This window comes from Poecilia formosa, unplaced genomic scaffold, assembly GCF_000485575.1.
Source record: "Poecilia formosa unplaced genomic scaffold, Poecilia_formosa-5.1.2 Scaffold336, whole genome shotgun sequence".
Lineage (NCBI taxonomy): Eukaryota > Metazoa > Chordata > Actinopteri > Cyprinodontiformes > Poeciliidae > Poecilia > Poecilia formosa.
This window is the reverse complement of record NW_006800275.1, coordinates 12,628-25,861: the sequence shown is the minus strand read 5'-3', so window position 1 is coordinate 25,861 and position 13,234 is coordinate 12,628. Positions and strand designations below refer to the sequence as shown.

Here is a 13,234-nt window from a genome sequence, read left to right as displayed (position 1 = left end):
GCACTGTAGGCGAAAGTCATACATGCTCCAGGAGCAGGCTGCTGCAAAACAAATTACCATCATTTCCAAGGTCCAATACATGATAAAAAGTTGCTTGTGTCTTAATAATATGTCATTTGTCAATAGAAAATGGAAAAGCCTTTCAGAAGTGTGTACAAACTGGCAGTGTGTAATCATGTTGTCTTTGTGCTTGTCAACTGGCATTTAGAAATCCATGCCCCATGCTAAAATACTGACCTTTACCACTTCCCCCCGGGTGCTTGCTCTCTCTCTCTCTCTCTCTCTCTCTCTCTCTCTCTCTCTCTCTCTCCCTCCTCCAAGTTATTGGAGTCGTTTCTCAACTGTGAAGTCAAAGTCTTGTTGTGAGCCCCGTGTCCTGACCTCCATTTACTTCCCAGTGAAGACTCACTTGGCTCCAGTGGTTAAGAGGTCCAATTAAAGAGTGCTGTTTGTGTTTGATTTTAATTTCTGCAGCACAGCGCCGGAGCACCACCTCTGCTGTTGTACCACCATCACCCTGCGGCACATGCCGGTCCTCCCAGTTATCATTACTGTTGGTGATTAAAAGTGAAGGAAAGTGTGTAAGAAAAGGGTGAATAAACCCTGCACCCAACATGACCTCTGACATAGCAGAATTGGCTTAAAGGTGATTTATTATGCTTCCCTGAACAGGTTAGGATGGGTCAATGGCCTATACAAAACCTGCTCAAAATCATTCTTAAATCAGTTCTGCCTATTCTGAGCTCCTTTAAGAATGAGCTCCTTTAGGGCCTCTTGTCTCTTTAAATCCAAATAATACGTCCCCCAACTTGTTCACAAGCTAAGTCATGTCACTGAACGACGAAGCGTACCGTTGGCTCGTTTAGGTACGCACTGAAGAAATACTTCTGGGTTATGTTTAAAATGTACCTCAATAAAGTGTAGCATATTTATTTATGTTAATTAAAATACTCATTGTGAGAGGCCAAAGCAATGTTTCAAGAATAATAATTGCCTTTATTTAATCCATAAATTATAATTGTGTATTGGACCCATGGGACTGTAAGCTACTGTCAATATGCCTTCTGATGGACTCATCATCGTCAAAAGTACCCTTTATTTTTATAAAAATCGCATTTTTTATGACATTAACTAAAAGTGTTGGCTGACTGTCGGCTATTCAACGTGTTGATGTGAAACACTAATTTATTACATTTGATTGTTGTTCACCGGCACATACAAATACATGATTTTTTTTCTTTTTTTTTTCAGTAGCGGTCCAGCAAAATGTGTTTTAACCATTTTTATCTTTATTTCTTTTTATTCTCTTGAAATCATGCGCTATTTTTTATAATTACAATAACATACAAAATGTAAAAAGAAATTTAAAAAAATACCTTCTCTTAAAGTATTTCTACTAGCAAATGCTCAAATTAGCTGGTGGTACGAATCGTGCTTTGACAAGTCACAAGCGAAACACTTGAACTCAGAACTAGAACTCAGCTTGGGTTGCTAGGTAACGGGCTGGAATTCTCTGGGGTTGCTAGGTAACGGGCTGGAATTCCCTGGGGTTGCTAGGTAACGGGCTGGGCAGTGCCTGCTGATTTGTGATGTTACATTCAGAAGGTTTTAGAAACTGGTCTTTTTCCAGACACTAAAAAACATAGTTTTTTTAAGTGCTTGTTCTGTTTTTAGAAGCAGTAGAAACCCAAATGGAAGTACAAAAACAGGCAAAATGTGAATCTTGTGAAATGCGCCTCCTTTAAACTGAGCTTTCTGGGGGCAGTTGCCACTACTGATACACAAAAAGCAGCAAATGGGGTGAAATTGTAACTCAAGTGAGAGTGACAGGGGCTGAGATGAGGGAGGGGGGCAGGACCCGCTATAAATGATTCCCACTCCTGCTATTGCCCCAGGATTCTACATCATCAAGCTTAACTAATGTGCAATTAAGCTGCAGACTGGAAGAAAATCACCTTGTAAAAACATTTGTCAAGTGAACTGTTTCTCTGTTCTGGGCGGCTAATTAGCAAGGGAAAGGGAAGAGAAGGGTTTGTTTGCGTGTGTATTTACATATACATGAAGAAAATAAATATCTGCACTGTTAGGGGAGAGCATTACCAAATCCCCGTCATATGTCTCTATTAGACAACACTGACATGCAGTCCCTATCATTAAGCAATAATAGTTTACTTTACAGCTCATGAACTACAGTATCAACAAATTAAGCCGTCTGATGGTGTTGGGTGCCAAGTAAAGTACGGAGGGTGGAGGGAGAATGCAAGACTTTATTGTGTCTGTCACATTTCGCGACATTGCAACCACTCTCGGAGTAATGAAGACCACTTCTAAAGTCATTTAAAAGTCAAATCATGGGCGTCTGTGAATTTCAATGATGTATATTAGAAAGGAGCATGCCAGGGGCTCGAGAGGCGGGTGAGAGCCGAGGCAGGGCAGCGGGTGTCAGGAGTCAGGAGGTTGCTCTCCTCTCTGAAGACACAGAGGTGATAGATGGAGCTACAAGGCTGGAACAGCTCCAGGGAGAAGAGTGCAAATGCAGGACAGCGAGGTGTTTTTAGCAGGAGCCGACATGCTTTTTAATGTGTTTGTGTAACAAACGTGCAGCCGCGAGTGTTGTGTGCGCTGTCGTCCGGCAGGTCGACGAGGCTGAGGCCGTGGAAGTGCAGGTGGAGGACTCCCGAGTGTGGGTTCCTGCCGAGGAGCCCGTCGTTAACCCGGACTTCCTGCTCGACTCCAAGATCTGGGAGATTTGCCAGCAGATGCCCATCCACTGGATCCATCCCTCCCCCATGACTGGTGAGAGCAGGGGGCATATCTGCCTCTAAACGCAGACTATTAAGACTGTAGCTGCAGGGCTTCCCCACAGGCCATGCGGAGGTCCGTGGAGGAGGCATGATTTACCAACTGCATGAGCAGCTTGTTCAAGCTGCTCTTTGTGTGTCAGGAGAGTGTAGAGACTGAAGGACTGTGGTGGAGGGAGAAATCAGAGGAAAAACACCACTGGACTTGAAATTTGAGTCAAATGGAGGCGCTTCTGTGCAGGAATTTTAAAGCAACACCTCAAACACACTGCTTCCTGTTGAACACTGGAAAACGTAAAAAATAAGATTATGTGTTTATTTATTTACCGTAACAATGGCTGTGTTTCCTGGGGTCCACATCTTAAAAATAAAACATTTATTACAAAAATAGTTGCACACTCAACATACCATTAGGAACATAACATTTAATACGAGATCAACCTGTGAAATTCAAAACATAGATTTGGGATATTGACATAAAACTAAAAGCTGGAATCATAAGTTAACATTTAGGTTTTTTGGCGTTTAGTGAAAGTTTGTTTGCTCAGCCAGTGACGGGCTGGATTACAGGTTTACCTCATTAAAAAAAAACAATGTGAAAACATTAATCTAGATCTTTGCAGAGATGAACTGGCAGAGTTTCAGCTCCTGCAGTTGATTTAATATCTAAAAACATTTAGATTCTGCAGTCAGCATGAAGCAGCAGATAGACGCGGCTTCACCAGCAGCTCCACAAAACAGAGACTTTAACCGCTGTGCAGATTTCTGTTTTGATAAACACTCAGAAAATAAATAATGATTTAAAAGACATGAATATTCACCTGATGATGAGACATTTGTCTTTGAGTCTTTCTAATTTAGGGCTGCAGGGAGTGTGAAGCAGCGTGTTTACCAACAGGTTTGGTGCATTAACTTCAGAGCTGATGTGAATATTTATCTGACTCTTGAAAACAGATTAAATATTTTACAAAGAAAATTTTATTTTCATTGTTTTCAGCCTGAGACACGGCAGTCTCTTTAAAACGTTTTCACTTTAGCTTATTTAAATTTGGAGCATTAAAACCTCAGACTTCAGTGTATTTTATTTATTACGATGTTATGTTGCAGACTGAACATCTTTACCACAGCATGATGCTGCCACCACCATGTTTGGCAGTGTGGCTTTCAAAAGAGATGCATTTATGCTTTTATCAAGCAGCAGTGGAAAAGCATTTAAGCCATTGGAAGAAAGACAATTCTGGCTTTAATATCAATAGAATTGGGAAAAATTTTGTTTTTTTTAATACTCATCCATACTGATGAGTATTAAAAAAATACTCATCAAAATGCACTTGATTTTTTTTTTATTTAGAGAAAAAGCATCTGAATACAAACACACTTTTAAATCTTTAAAACCATCTAGTTTCACAATTCTGCTCTATCCTAATGAAGTAATAAAGTTTTCTGTTTTAATGTAACAAAATGCACAGATTGTTTTATTTTTATTTAAACTGCACTGCAGAAATGCTCAATCTTATCAAGTACTTTTGGTCCAGTTTCCACTGCAAGCGTCTTTGTACACTTGTACAAAGACGCTTGCAAGTAAATTTTCGGCATCATAGAGGAGATTATTTTGAGTTAATAATTCCTTAATGTTGATGAAAAAGTTCTAGTTCACTGGTAGATTATTTCACTTGTAACAAAACATTTTTCCATGCTGTAAGTTAAATTACACCGGTCAACAGCCTAAATGTTTCTGGGGGTTTTCAACTGTTTCAGGGTCATTTTGATGAGCTGAATCCAAAAATCACGTTGGTTTTACTCAGTCAGGTCAGATTTCTGAACTACGGAGCAACATGAGCACCAAAATGCACGACTTGTTCCCATATCTGGATCGGTTTCCTGACAATCTGGATCAATGAGAGATGAAGACGTAATGTTTAATTTACCCTTATCAGTGTTTATTATTCACATAAATCCAGGTTGGTAATATTTAACTGATACACTCTGTTAGAAAACAATTTTTTTCTCCTAAAACCGTTTTTGGATGAGAACTGATAATGTCACAAAAATGTAATCAATTCAGTCAGAAGATCTGATTTCTCTTAATCAAATTAGAATAAAACCCCGACCTGATTTTAAAAGATTATTTTATTTTTGGATTCAGCAGTGCAAAATAGTCCTAATTCAGTTGAAAAAACAAACAACTGCCAATGCAACTCGTATTTTTCATCGATATTAAGGAATTATTAACTTTAACACAAGCTCCTGTATATAAGTTAGTTTTGTCAGGTATTTGGCCGATAAACTAAAATGCTTGGTAAGATTTTGTGTTTTTGCAGTGTAAAACCAGCGCGCCCGGCCAGCTCCAGCGTGTTTCTGTCTGGTTATGGTGAGACTGGGATTCCTTCCAACATGCTGTAAAACGTGATGTTTCACAAATTAAAATTCATGTTAGTACAACAAGAACAGCATTGTTTAACCGAACAAGGAAAAAAAAGAGTCTAGGTTGAATCTGAGCACATTTCACTTGTTAATTACAAAAAGCCACAGGGAGAACAGGGTGAAATTTTAATCTTCCTCGTTTCCTTTTCAAACAGCAGAAACTCATGGTGCTTGTCTCCTTCCCTCCTGCAGACGGCGAGGCTCAGGATGTGGACACGCCCGACGCAGAGGTCACAGGTCAGCGTTTCGCCCGGGACGTCCTGGACCACGCTCCAGTGAACGATTACGTAAGTGGAGGCCCAGCTCTTCCTCTTCCTCTCTGCCAGAGACCACACCACGAGATACAGTGAGCTGCTTCAATCAGGCCGCTCTGCCTCCACTCTTTCTGCATATAAATTGCTCACTAATTGATGTTAAAACTGACTTTGTGCACCAGAGGGCACAGCAATTGCTCTATATATCTGTTTAAGCAAGGCTAGTTCATTGAAGACTCCCTTAATGTCTCTCCATTAATTGAGAGGAATATCCAGCCTTTCAAAGGCAGCAACTTGTGCCTTGCAGCCCGTTGGAGCTTTGGCTCCCCCTCCTCAGTCAGCGGACATCTCTGCACAAAGCAGCAATCCCAAGGTCACTCGCTGCTGCACAGATAAGTTGCACTTATTAATAACGCTTTAATTATAAAAGCACATAAAACGCATGCAGAGGCCAAGTGTTGGGGTTTTGCATCCAGACCTCTCAATGCAGCGTGATTAATTATCGCCACCTCTGAGGGAAAATCACGCTGCGCCGTAAATTACAAACTGCAGTTCACACTCTTTTCCCTCAAGGAAATTCAAGCACTTTTCAAGCATTTTCAAGGTAAGTTTTGAAACTCCAGAAACTTTGGGGATAAAAACAAACAAAACAAAAAACAGTTTCAGTTCACAATATAATTTATTAACTTTAGTAATAGTCTTGTAAACTAAAATAAAACAAAACTTTATGTTTGAAAGATCTCGCTCACACTCTGATTTAACCTCAGAGAGAGAAAAACACGTCTTATTCGGTGTATGAAAATGTCTGGTTTCAGCTGTACATTATATTTAAGATTTTAATCAAATTAGGCAAATTTTGCTGGACGATAAATTGCCCTAGACGTTATTGTGATGAACGATAATATTGTTGTTTTGGGATCATTTTCAGGAAATGGCACCATAATGCACGAACACGTTTTCTCAAAGATCAATAAACTTTAAATTCTATTGAACATTTAACACTGGAAGACATTTAAAACAACAACAGAAACAATGAATAAAGACGATTCTACTCTTTTACAAACTATCCATGTCTGCGCTGCCACTCAGGAAATTAAATGAAACCTGGAAATGTAGGTAGTATTAATTTAGTGCAGTGCGCCACAGCGAAGGGGAGAATAAGGTAGAGAAAACAACTCAAAACCACTTTTTTCTTGCTCTCTGTCGGCTATGCTACACCAGACCCGTTGCCATAGCAACTGACGACGACACTTTGTGTCAGGATTCAACACTCAAACATTTCCCACAAACAGATCAGAACATTCAGTCCGTTACAGTTTTATATTTTTAGGCTTGATGTTTATTTTGAGTTTATTGATAAGTGATCGCTGTGGTAGATTAGCTACTGTTGTTATTAGCTAAGCTAACACAGCGGTGGTTTACTAGCTAATTTAAATTCCTGGATTTTTTAAATTTTTTAACTGAACCAAAACTCACCAGATTCTGCAGCACATCTCCAGGTTACGTTTATCAAAGTCAAGCTAGCATAACCGAACCCCTTGCCTCTCCCTCACAATTTTTTTAATTAAAGCTTTTTCCTGACCTTGTTATCTAGATGTTGTATTGTTGACAATTAGTAGCAAAGCACTGCATCACTTTTTTCTTTTATATATCAGGTGTACATTTAAGATTTAGCACATTATATTGATAGCTTAACAGCTAAAAGCAATGCTAGTCATCGTTAGCTAGCAGCTTTTAGCTTTTAGCCCTCCAGCAGGAAGATGGGGGCGGGATCTTACGTGCATGTCGTCACGCTGCAAGGAGTCCATACCGAAATCAAGGACTTAGCAGACCTTGAAAACACCTTATTGAAATTCAAGTATTTTCAAGGACTTCAAGCACCCTGATTTAAGATGCAGGTGACACACAGGCTATACAGCTTTGTGCTCAGCGCTTCAGTTGCCACTTCAGGTAACTTCAAGGATAATGAGTCAGACTCGCTCTCCTCCTCACAGCGATGAGAAACGTAGAAGCGAGACGTCGTCCCGCAGTGTTGACATTTATCAGACCCGTCCCAGAAACACCTCGGCTTCTGTCTTCTCCCCGACTGTCCGTGCAATTAAAACAGACCAGGGGATGAAAAACTCTGCGCTCCTTTTGAAATGTTCTGCCGCTATCAGCCGAGCAACGCGCACCATTGCAATCCATTCCAGTCGCTGTTTGTGGGTCTGCTGATAACAAAGGCCTTTGTGGCCGAGCGGAGGGCAGGCAGCAGTCTGTAATTGGGAGTCTGAGCTTTAGCTCATGTCGGTGGGATGCCACATGTGTGAGCCGCATTTATTTTTATTTGTTATTATTCTTCCTCCTGCGCTCATGTAGATGTGCACACACACACACACACACACACACACACACACTGGTTCCTTTCTTCTGACACATAAAAAACATTCGCTCAGCTCATCTGCATTTCACAGACCTGGGATCCGGTGCCACTCCGGCCCGCAGCGCGCGCTCACAAAGCGGGATAATCGGCTGAGTCCTTGTGGCTGAGCCTGACAGATATATGCTGCTGAACTTTGCCACGGCTGCCCTGTTGGAGCGCAGGTTGCCTCCAAGCTGGCCCTGAACATCTCAGACTAAATAACTGCCTCCCCTGACAGGCCTGTGGAGAGATGGCACCGCTGTGCTTGACCCAAATAGCAAAATAGAGCTTTTGATATGAAGTAACCGGATGTTTTAAAGGAGCCCTATTATGAAAAATTGACTTTTTTCACATTTTTCTACTTCCATTTTGGTTTCTCCTGCTTCTAAAAACAGCCAAAGCACTTAAAAAAAACACACACCTGTTTTTTGGCAGTAAATTAATCTTTTTAAGACAAAAATGAGCCGTTTCAAAAACCTCCAGAATGTTAAGTCAATGCGCTGTTGCCTAGCAACCCAAGTGGAGCTCCAGCATGTTTGGTCAGCTGGTTTTACTGCTACATGTGCTTTACAGTGGGTGCTAGAAAAGGCATGTGTTTTATTGATAACTTACCACTCAGAAACCACTTGCTGCTTTCTGGTTGGTTGTGCAGCAGGCTCCACTTCTGCTTTTCAAAGACGTACATTTGAATGCACATCTACTTGCAGCTATTTTTACGAGTGAGTGTAAACGTTTTAATGGAGGGCGTGGCCAACAGCAGCTCATTTGGATTTAAAGTGACAGAGCCCTGAAACAGCTCATTCTGGGAGAAGATATGCAGGACTGAGCAGAATAAAATCTCATTATCTGAGAATGATTTTGTGCAAAAAATGTAGTGAACATAATTTTTTGTAAGTCCCACATCCTACTCTGTTAAAGGAAGCATAATAGGTCACCTTTAATATGTAAAGACAGTTGCTGTGTATTTGTAGCATTGCAGGCTTCCAAAGGTATGCAGTGATGTTTTGGTGTTACCTGGCTGGTCACACGTCTGCAGTGGCTGATTTATGGAGTAAAAAACAAATATTAGCAAATAATATTAATTACTAATGAGTTGCACCTGATTTTTATTTATAAAAAATGTTTGAAAACTGTGGATCTTTCCACTTCACATTCATGCTCTACTTTGTGTCTATCAAATAAAAACCTAACAAACTGATGTTTTTGTGGAAAATGTATCAAAATATGGAGTCATAAGTGCTTCCGTAAGGTTTCAGTGCAATGCATACCAGAGGTAAAAAGCTGCAGGAATGTAAAGACAGCAAAGAAATCTTCTCTGAACCTAAAGCTCCTTATCACTCCCAGTGTACAGAAAAACATGACTGCGCTATTGAATTACAGTACATCGGTTTTCACTGTCATCCCTCCTCACTGTAACACACAGAGATGGAAATCTGAGGCCAGGTCTCACAGCAACACGTTTCAAATGTTGCTCCTTCCCTCCTGCCTGAAGGAGGGAAGGAGCAACGCAGGGCAGGGAACGCAGGGCAGGGAACGAAGCGTTATCGCTGCCGTTTTGATCACAGAATGAATGTGATGAGATTTAATAACACAACCAGGGATGTGCTTCATGAAGAGCGGCGATCAGGGTGTGTAATACCAACAAGTGTGGAGATTAGAGGAGTCATGCTTTGATTCGTTACATCTTATTGAATGACTGACACAGTTTTCTACACTGCCGACTCATTCACATCCAGTGTCTCATATTATGCATGGAGGCGCGTGTGCGTGTGTGTGTGTGTGTGAGGACGGGTGTGATGAAATCAGAGGCAGCGAGGGGGTAATGGCTTTTACTCTTCATTAATGCGGCTTGTTTGTGAGTGACTGTCTCAGATTTCCCAAGGTGAACTATTCTTATCACCTCAGCTTCCCACGAGAGACGGCAACTCAGAGCGAAGGCGATTAATATGGAGGCTGCGTTTTAAAGGATAGCTCTGATTAATTCTCTTTAAGCTACAATGCTGCCCATTGGCTGTTTGTGTTGATAAACGTCATTTGAATAAAATATTTCCTTCATTTCTTCTGAGCCGGAGCGCCAGACTTGGTTACATCCCAGTTCGGGCTGCGAGCAGCAGATAAGATTATCGTCGGTCCATTGACAGCCTTCGTGTTGTTTCCATAACAGATTGTTGCCTGGAAGCTGATGACCTGAAACCCGACTGGAACAATAAATCATTAAAAGCCTACCTGAGCCTGTCATAGTCATAAATCAAACGCAGCTATGCTCGATGTTTATCTGTTTCTGTGTGTTTTAAATATGTCTGGCGAGTGTGTGCAGCGCGGCTCGCCTTATCAGCGCTCCAATCAGACGCATGACAGACTTCCTCACTGCTCCGGCTTTTAGCAGGAGCTGCAGAGATTCACAGAACTGCTCACAGCGTCTCCACTTTTTAAAGCATCAATACGTATTAGTGGGATTTTATGTGGCAGACCATCAAAACGGAGTGAAGGAAATGTTTTTACGCTGTAAAAACACAAAATCTTAAAGTACTTTTGGTTTAGTTTCTGGTGCAAATACATCAGACATAAGACAAAATTAACTTAAAGTAACTTTCAGCAAGGAATAGCAGCTTAATTCTTTAACATTGGACAAAAAGTACTAGTTAAAGCTGAAGTAATCTGCCAGTGGAACAAAACATCTTTCCCTCAATATAAAACATAATTTGGAAAACTTGTATTTTTTCCCGTATTATGAGTTTTTGGGAAGCAACGACATGAATATATGTTGATGTTTTAATACTACTGCTATGGCCGATAATCGATATTTACCGGTATTATACAGCTCTGGAAAACATTGAGAGACCACCTAAAATGATCAGTTTCTCTGATCCACTCAGTCAGAAACAACCAATCAGAGCCAGGAGGCGGGTCTTAGCGCTGTCAATCACTCTCACTTGCTCTTAAGCTTCAACTGGTACAACATAGCCTGCTATGAATGCTAATGCTAGTTAAACAGTTTTCCTGTAACGATGGATTGTTTTTCCACCATTCGCACATTGAGCAGCGTACACCAGATTGATTGACAGCGCTAAGACCCGCCTCCTGGCTCTGACTGGTTGTTTTTGACCGGGAGCGGAGCATTTTTATCTGGTTCATAACATACCACATGTTTCAGCTTTCAAGCTGATTTGATTGAGCCATTTGAATGTTTTTTTCATGTTAAACTTTTTTATTTCAACACAAACTGTTTGGTTTTAGCAAAACGCCTCATGAAAACCAGAAACCAGGACACACTGGTCTGCTAACGAAGCTGTTTCTAATGTTTCGATCGCTGCTGGAGTGTTTTCACTCCACCACTTCACAATTATGCCCCACTTTGTGCTGATCTACCACTTAAAACCCCAATAAAAAGTATTGACCTTCAGGGTTGTAATGTGACAAAAACTGGGAAATAAAAACAATTGCAAGGCGCTGTAGCAAGCGGAGACATAAACAAAAACAAAGAGGGATTTACTGCTGTGTGACTTGCAGAGTGGAGTGGAGAAATCCCTTTATTTCTGAGGTGGACGGGTCCGTTTCCCTCAGGGTTAAGCGTTTCCCACACATTTCTGGATGTGTTTTGTTCTGCATGGTTGCGTGTAGCTGAGTCATTGCGTGTGTCCGGGTTGAGGCCAAATCTCCGGATCCGAGGAGATTAACCAGTTCCGGATTGTCTCTGAGGATTCATTTACTAAAAGAGATTGAAATGTGGTCAAATGAATACCGAGGGCATTTTGCTACCTCGACCCGCATGTTGCCAGTTAAGTGGCACTTCTCCGAACCCCCATCCGGAGGATCCTGATCGGAGGCATGGCACTCAGCCCAAAGAGTCAATGGGGGCATGAACCAAGCAGCACAATGGAAAAATCCAAGGGCCATTAATTCTACCCAATTTACCTTTCGTTTGGGTTTCATTTGGCCCCTCTATAAATTCAGAGGCAGCCAGCAAGAGCAAATGAAAGAATCCTTCTTAGGCGATCATTACTCTGCTAATTGCTTTAGGAATGTGCCATGCACTTAAAGTCAAGGTCACGGGGAGGGCAGCAAGAAGTGAGGATCTCTAATTTGAATGCTCTGCTGGAGGAGGGGCGGCCATTTTAGAGCCGTTTGCGCTCCATCCGAGGGAGTTAAGAGGTCAAAGATGAAATAAATAGTGCAATTATGTTAGTAACTAGCAACTAAGAGTCCCTTTGACAGGAAACAGCGCTGGTTGGGAGGTTATGAAGGGTGGCTTCGCTGTGCCGCTGCCAGTCGCTTTGCCTCAGTTATAATAGAAAAGGTCAAAGGCATTGTCGTACTGAAGCTTCTCTCAAACCTGGGCTCTCCTGATCTCTTCGTCTCGGCCGTCAGACGCGACACAACTCTGCATTTTCACACACATTAGCTCCGATCTTTTGACTCTTGTTTGGCTTTTGCGTACATTTTCCTGACCCAGAACCAAAAGCCACCTCATCAATTCCCATCAGTCACTCCTCCTCCTCCTCCTCTTCCTCCTGCCCTTGCCTCTGGAGGACTGGCGTTTGTCATATGTGTGTGATGGCGGCCCTGCTGTGTCCTCTGCAGAGGGAGGTCGGTATCGAGCTGGATAACCGTCTGGACGAGCGCGGCTACTGCTGCCAGTACTGCCGCCGCGGCTACCGCTTCTGCCGCCGCTACTTCGAGCCCCTGGGCGGCTTCAACCCGTGGCCGTACTACTACCAAGGAGGCCGGGTCATCTGCCAGGTCGTGATGCCGTGTGACTGGTGGGTCGCTCGCATGCTGGGGAGGATCTGAAGCTGAATGTTAACTGTTTCTGGATCTGAGAAATATTCCAGACCTCATTTGTGGAAAAAGAGCATTTCGTATTCATTGATTATATTCTCAAAGGCATCATTAACTGCCTCATGTTGTATACTAGCGAATGAAATCAATGTAGGTCCTTCTTCTTTTTTAAAGCTTTCACTTTTACTTTATGTTCTATTAAATCTGTTTGCACATGTACAGTGCTTTAAAGGGGCAGTATTATGTGTTTTCCAGGCATAAAACAGCATAATGCAGTAAAAATGTTACTGTAGGTCATTATAAAAATGTTGTATTCAAATATCACTTAAAAGAAATGTTACTTCCTGATTTAACACCTTGAAGTTGGGCCTCTGTCTCTTTAAGAACCATTTAACAACGTTTTTACCAGCATTGAACTGAGGAGTAACTCCTTTAACGACCTCAGCAGATGTGCAGTTTCACCAGATGTTTGCTAATTGCTGCTGGCTAGTCTGAAGGAGCTGCTCTGTGCGGCAGAAGCTTGGAAACTGCAGCTCTGAGTAGGAGCTGCGTCTCGAAGTCGGGGCTAGGTCCAA

General features: G+C 41.9%; 1 protein-coding gene across 2 annotated transcripts in view; it reads left to right on the top strand.

Moving 5' to 3' along the window:
* The window catches only part of tnmd (tenomodulin), an 81,234-nt gene extending 68,284 nt beyond the window's left edge, over positions 1–12,950 (top strand). For both annotated transcript variants that reach the window (XM_016661563.1, XM_007573640.2), the window contains 3 exons: positions 2,637–2,796; positions 5,418–5,512; positions 12,462–12,950. In XM_016661563.1, the coding sequence (XP_016517049.1) occupies positions 2,637–2,796; positions 5,418–5,512; positions 12,462–12,671 (465 nt within the window). In that variant the 3' untranslated portion in view covers positions 12,672–12,950. The remainder of the gene's footprint in view (positions 1–2,636; positions 2,797–5,417; positions 5,513–12,461) is intronic.
* The last annotated feature ends 284 nt before the right edge of the window (positions 12,951–13,234 follow it).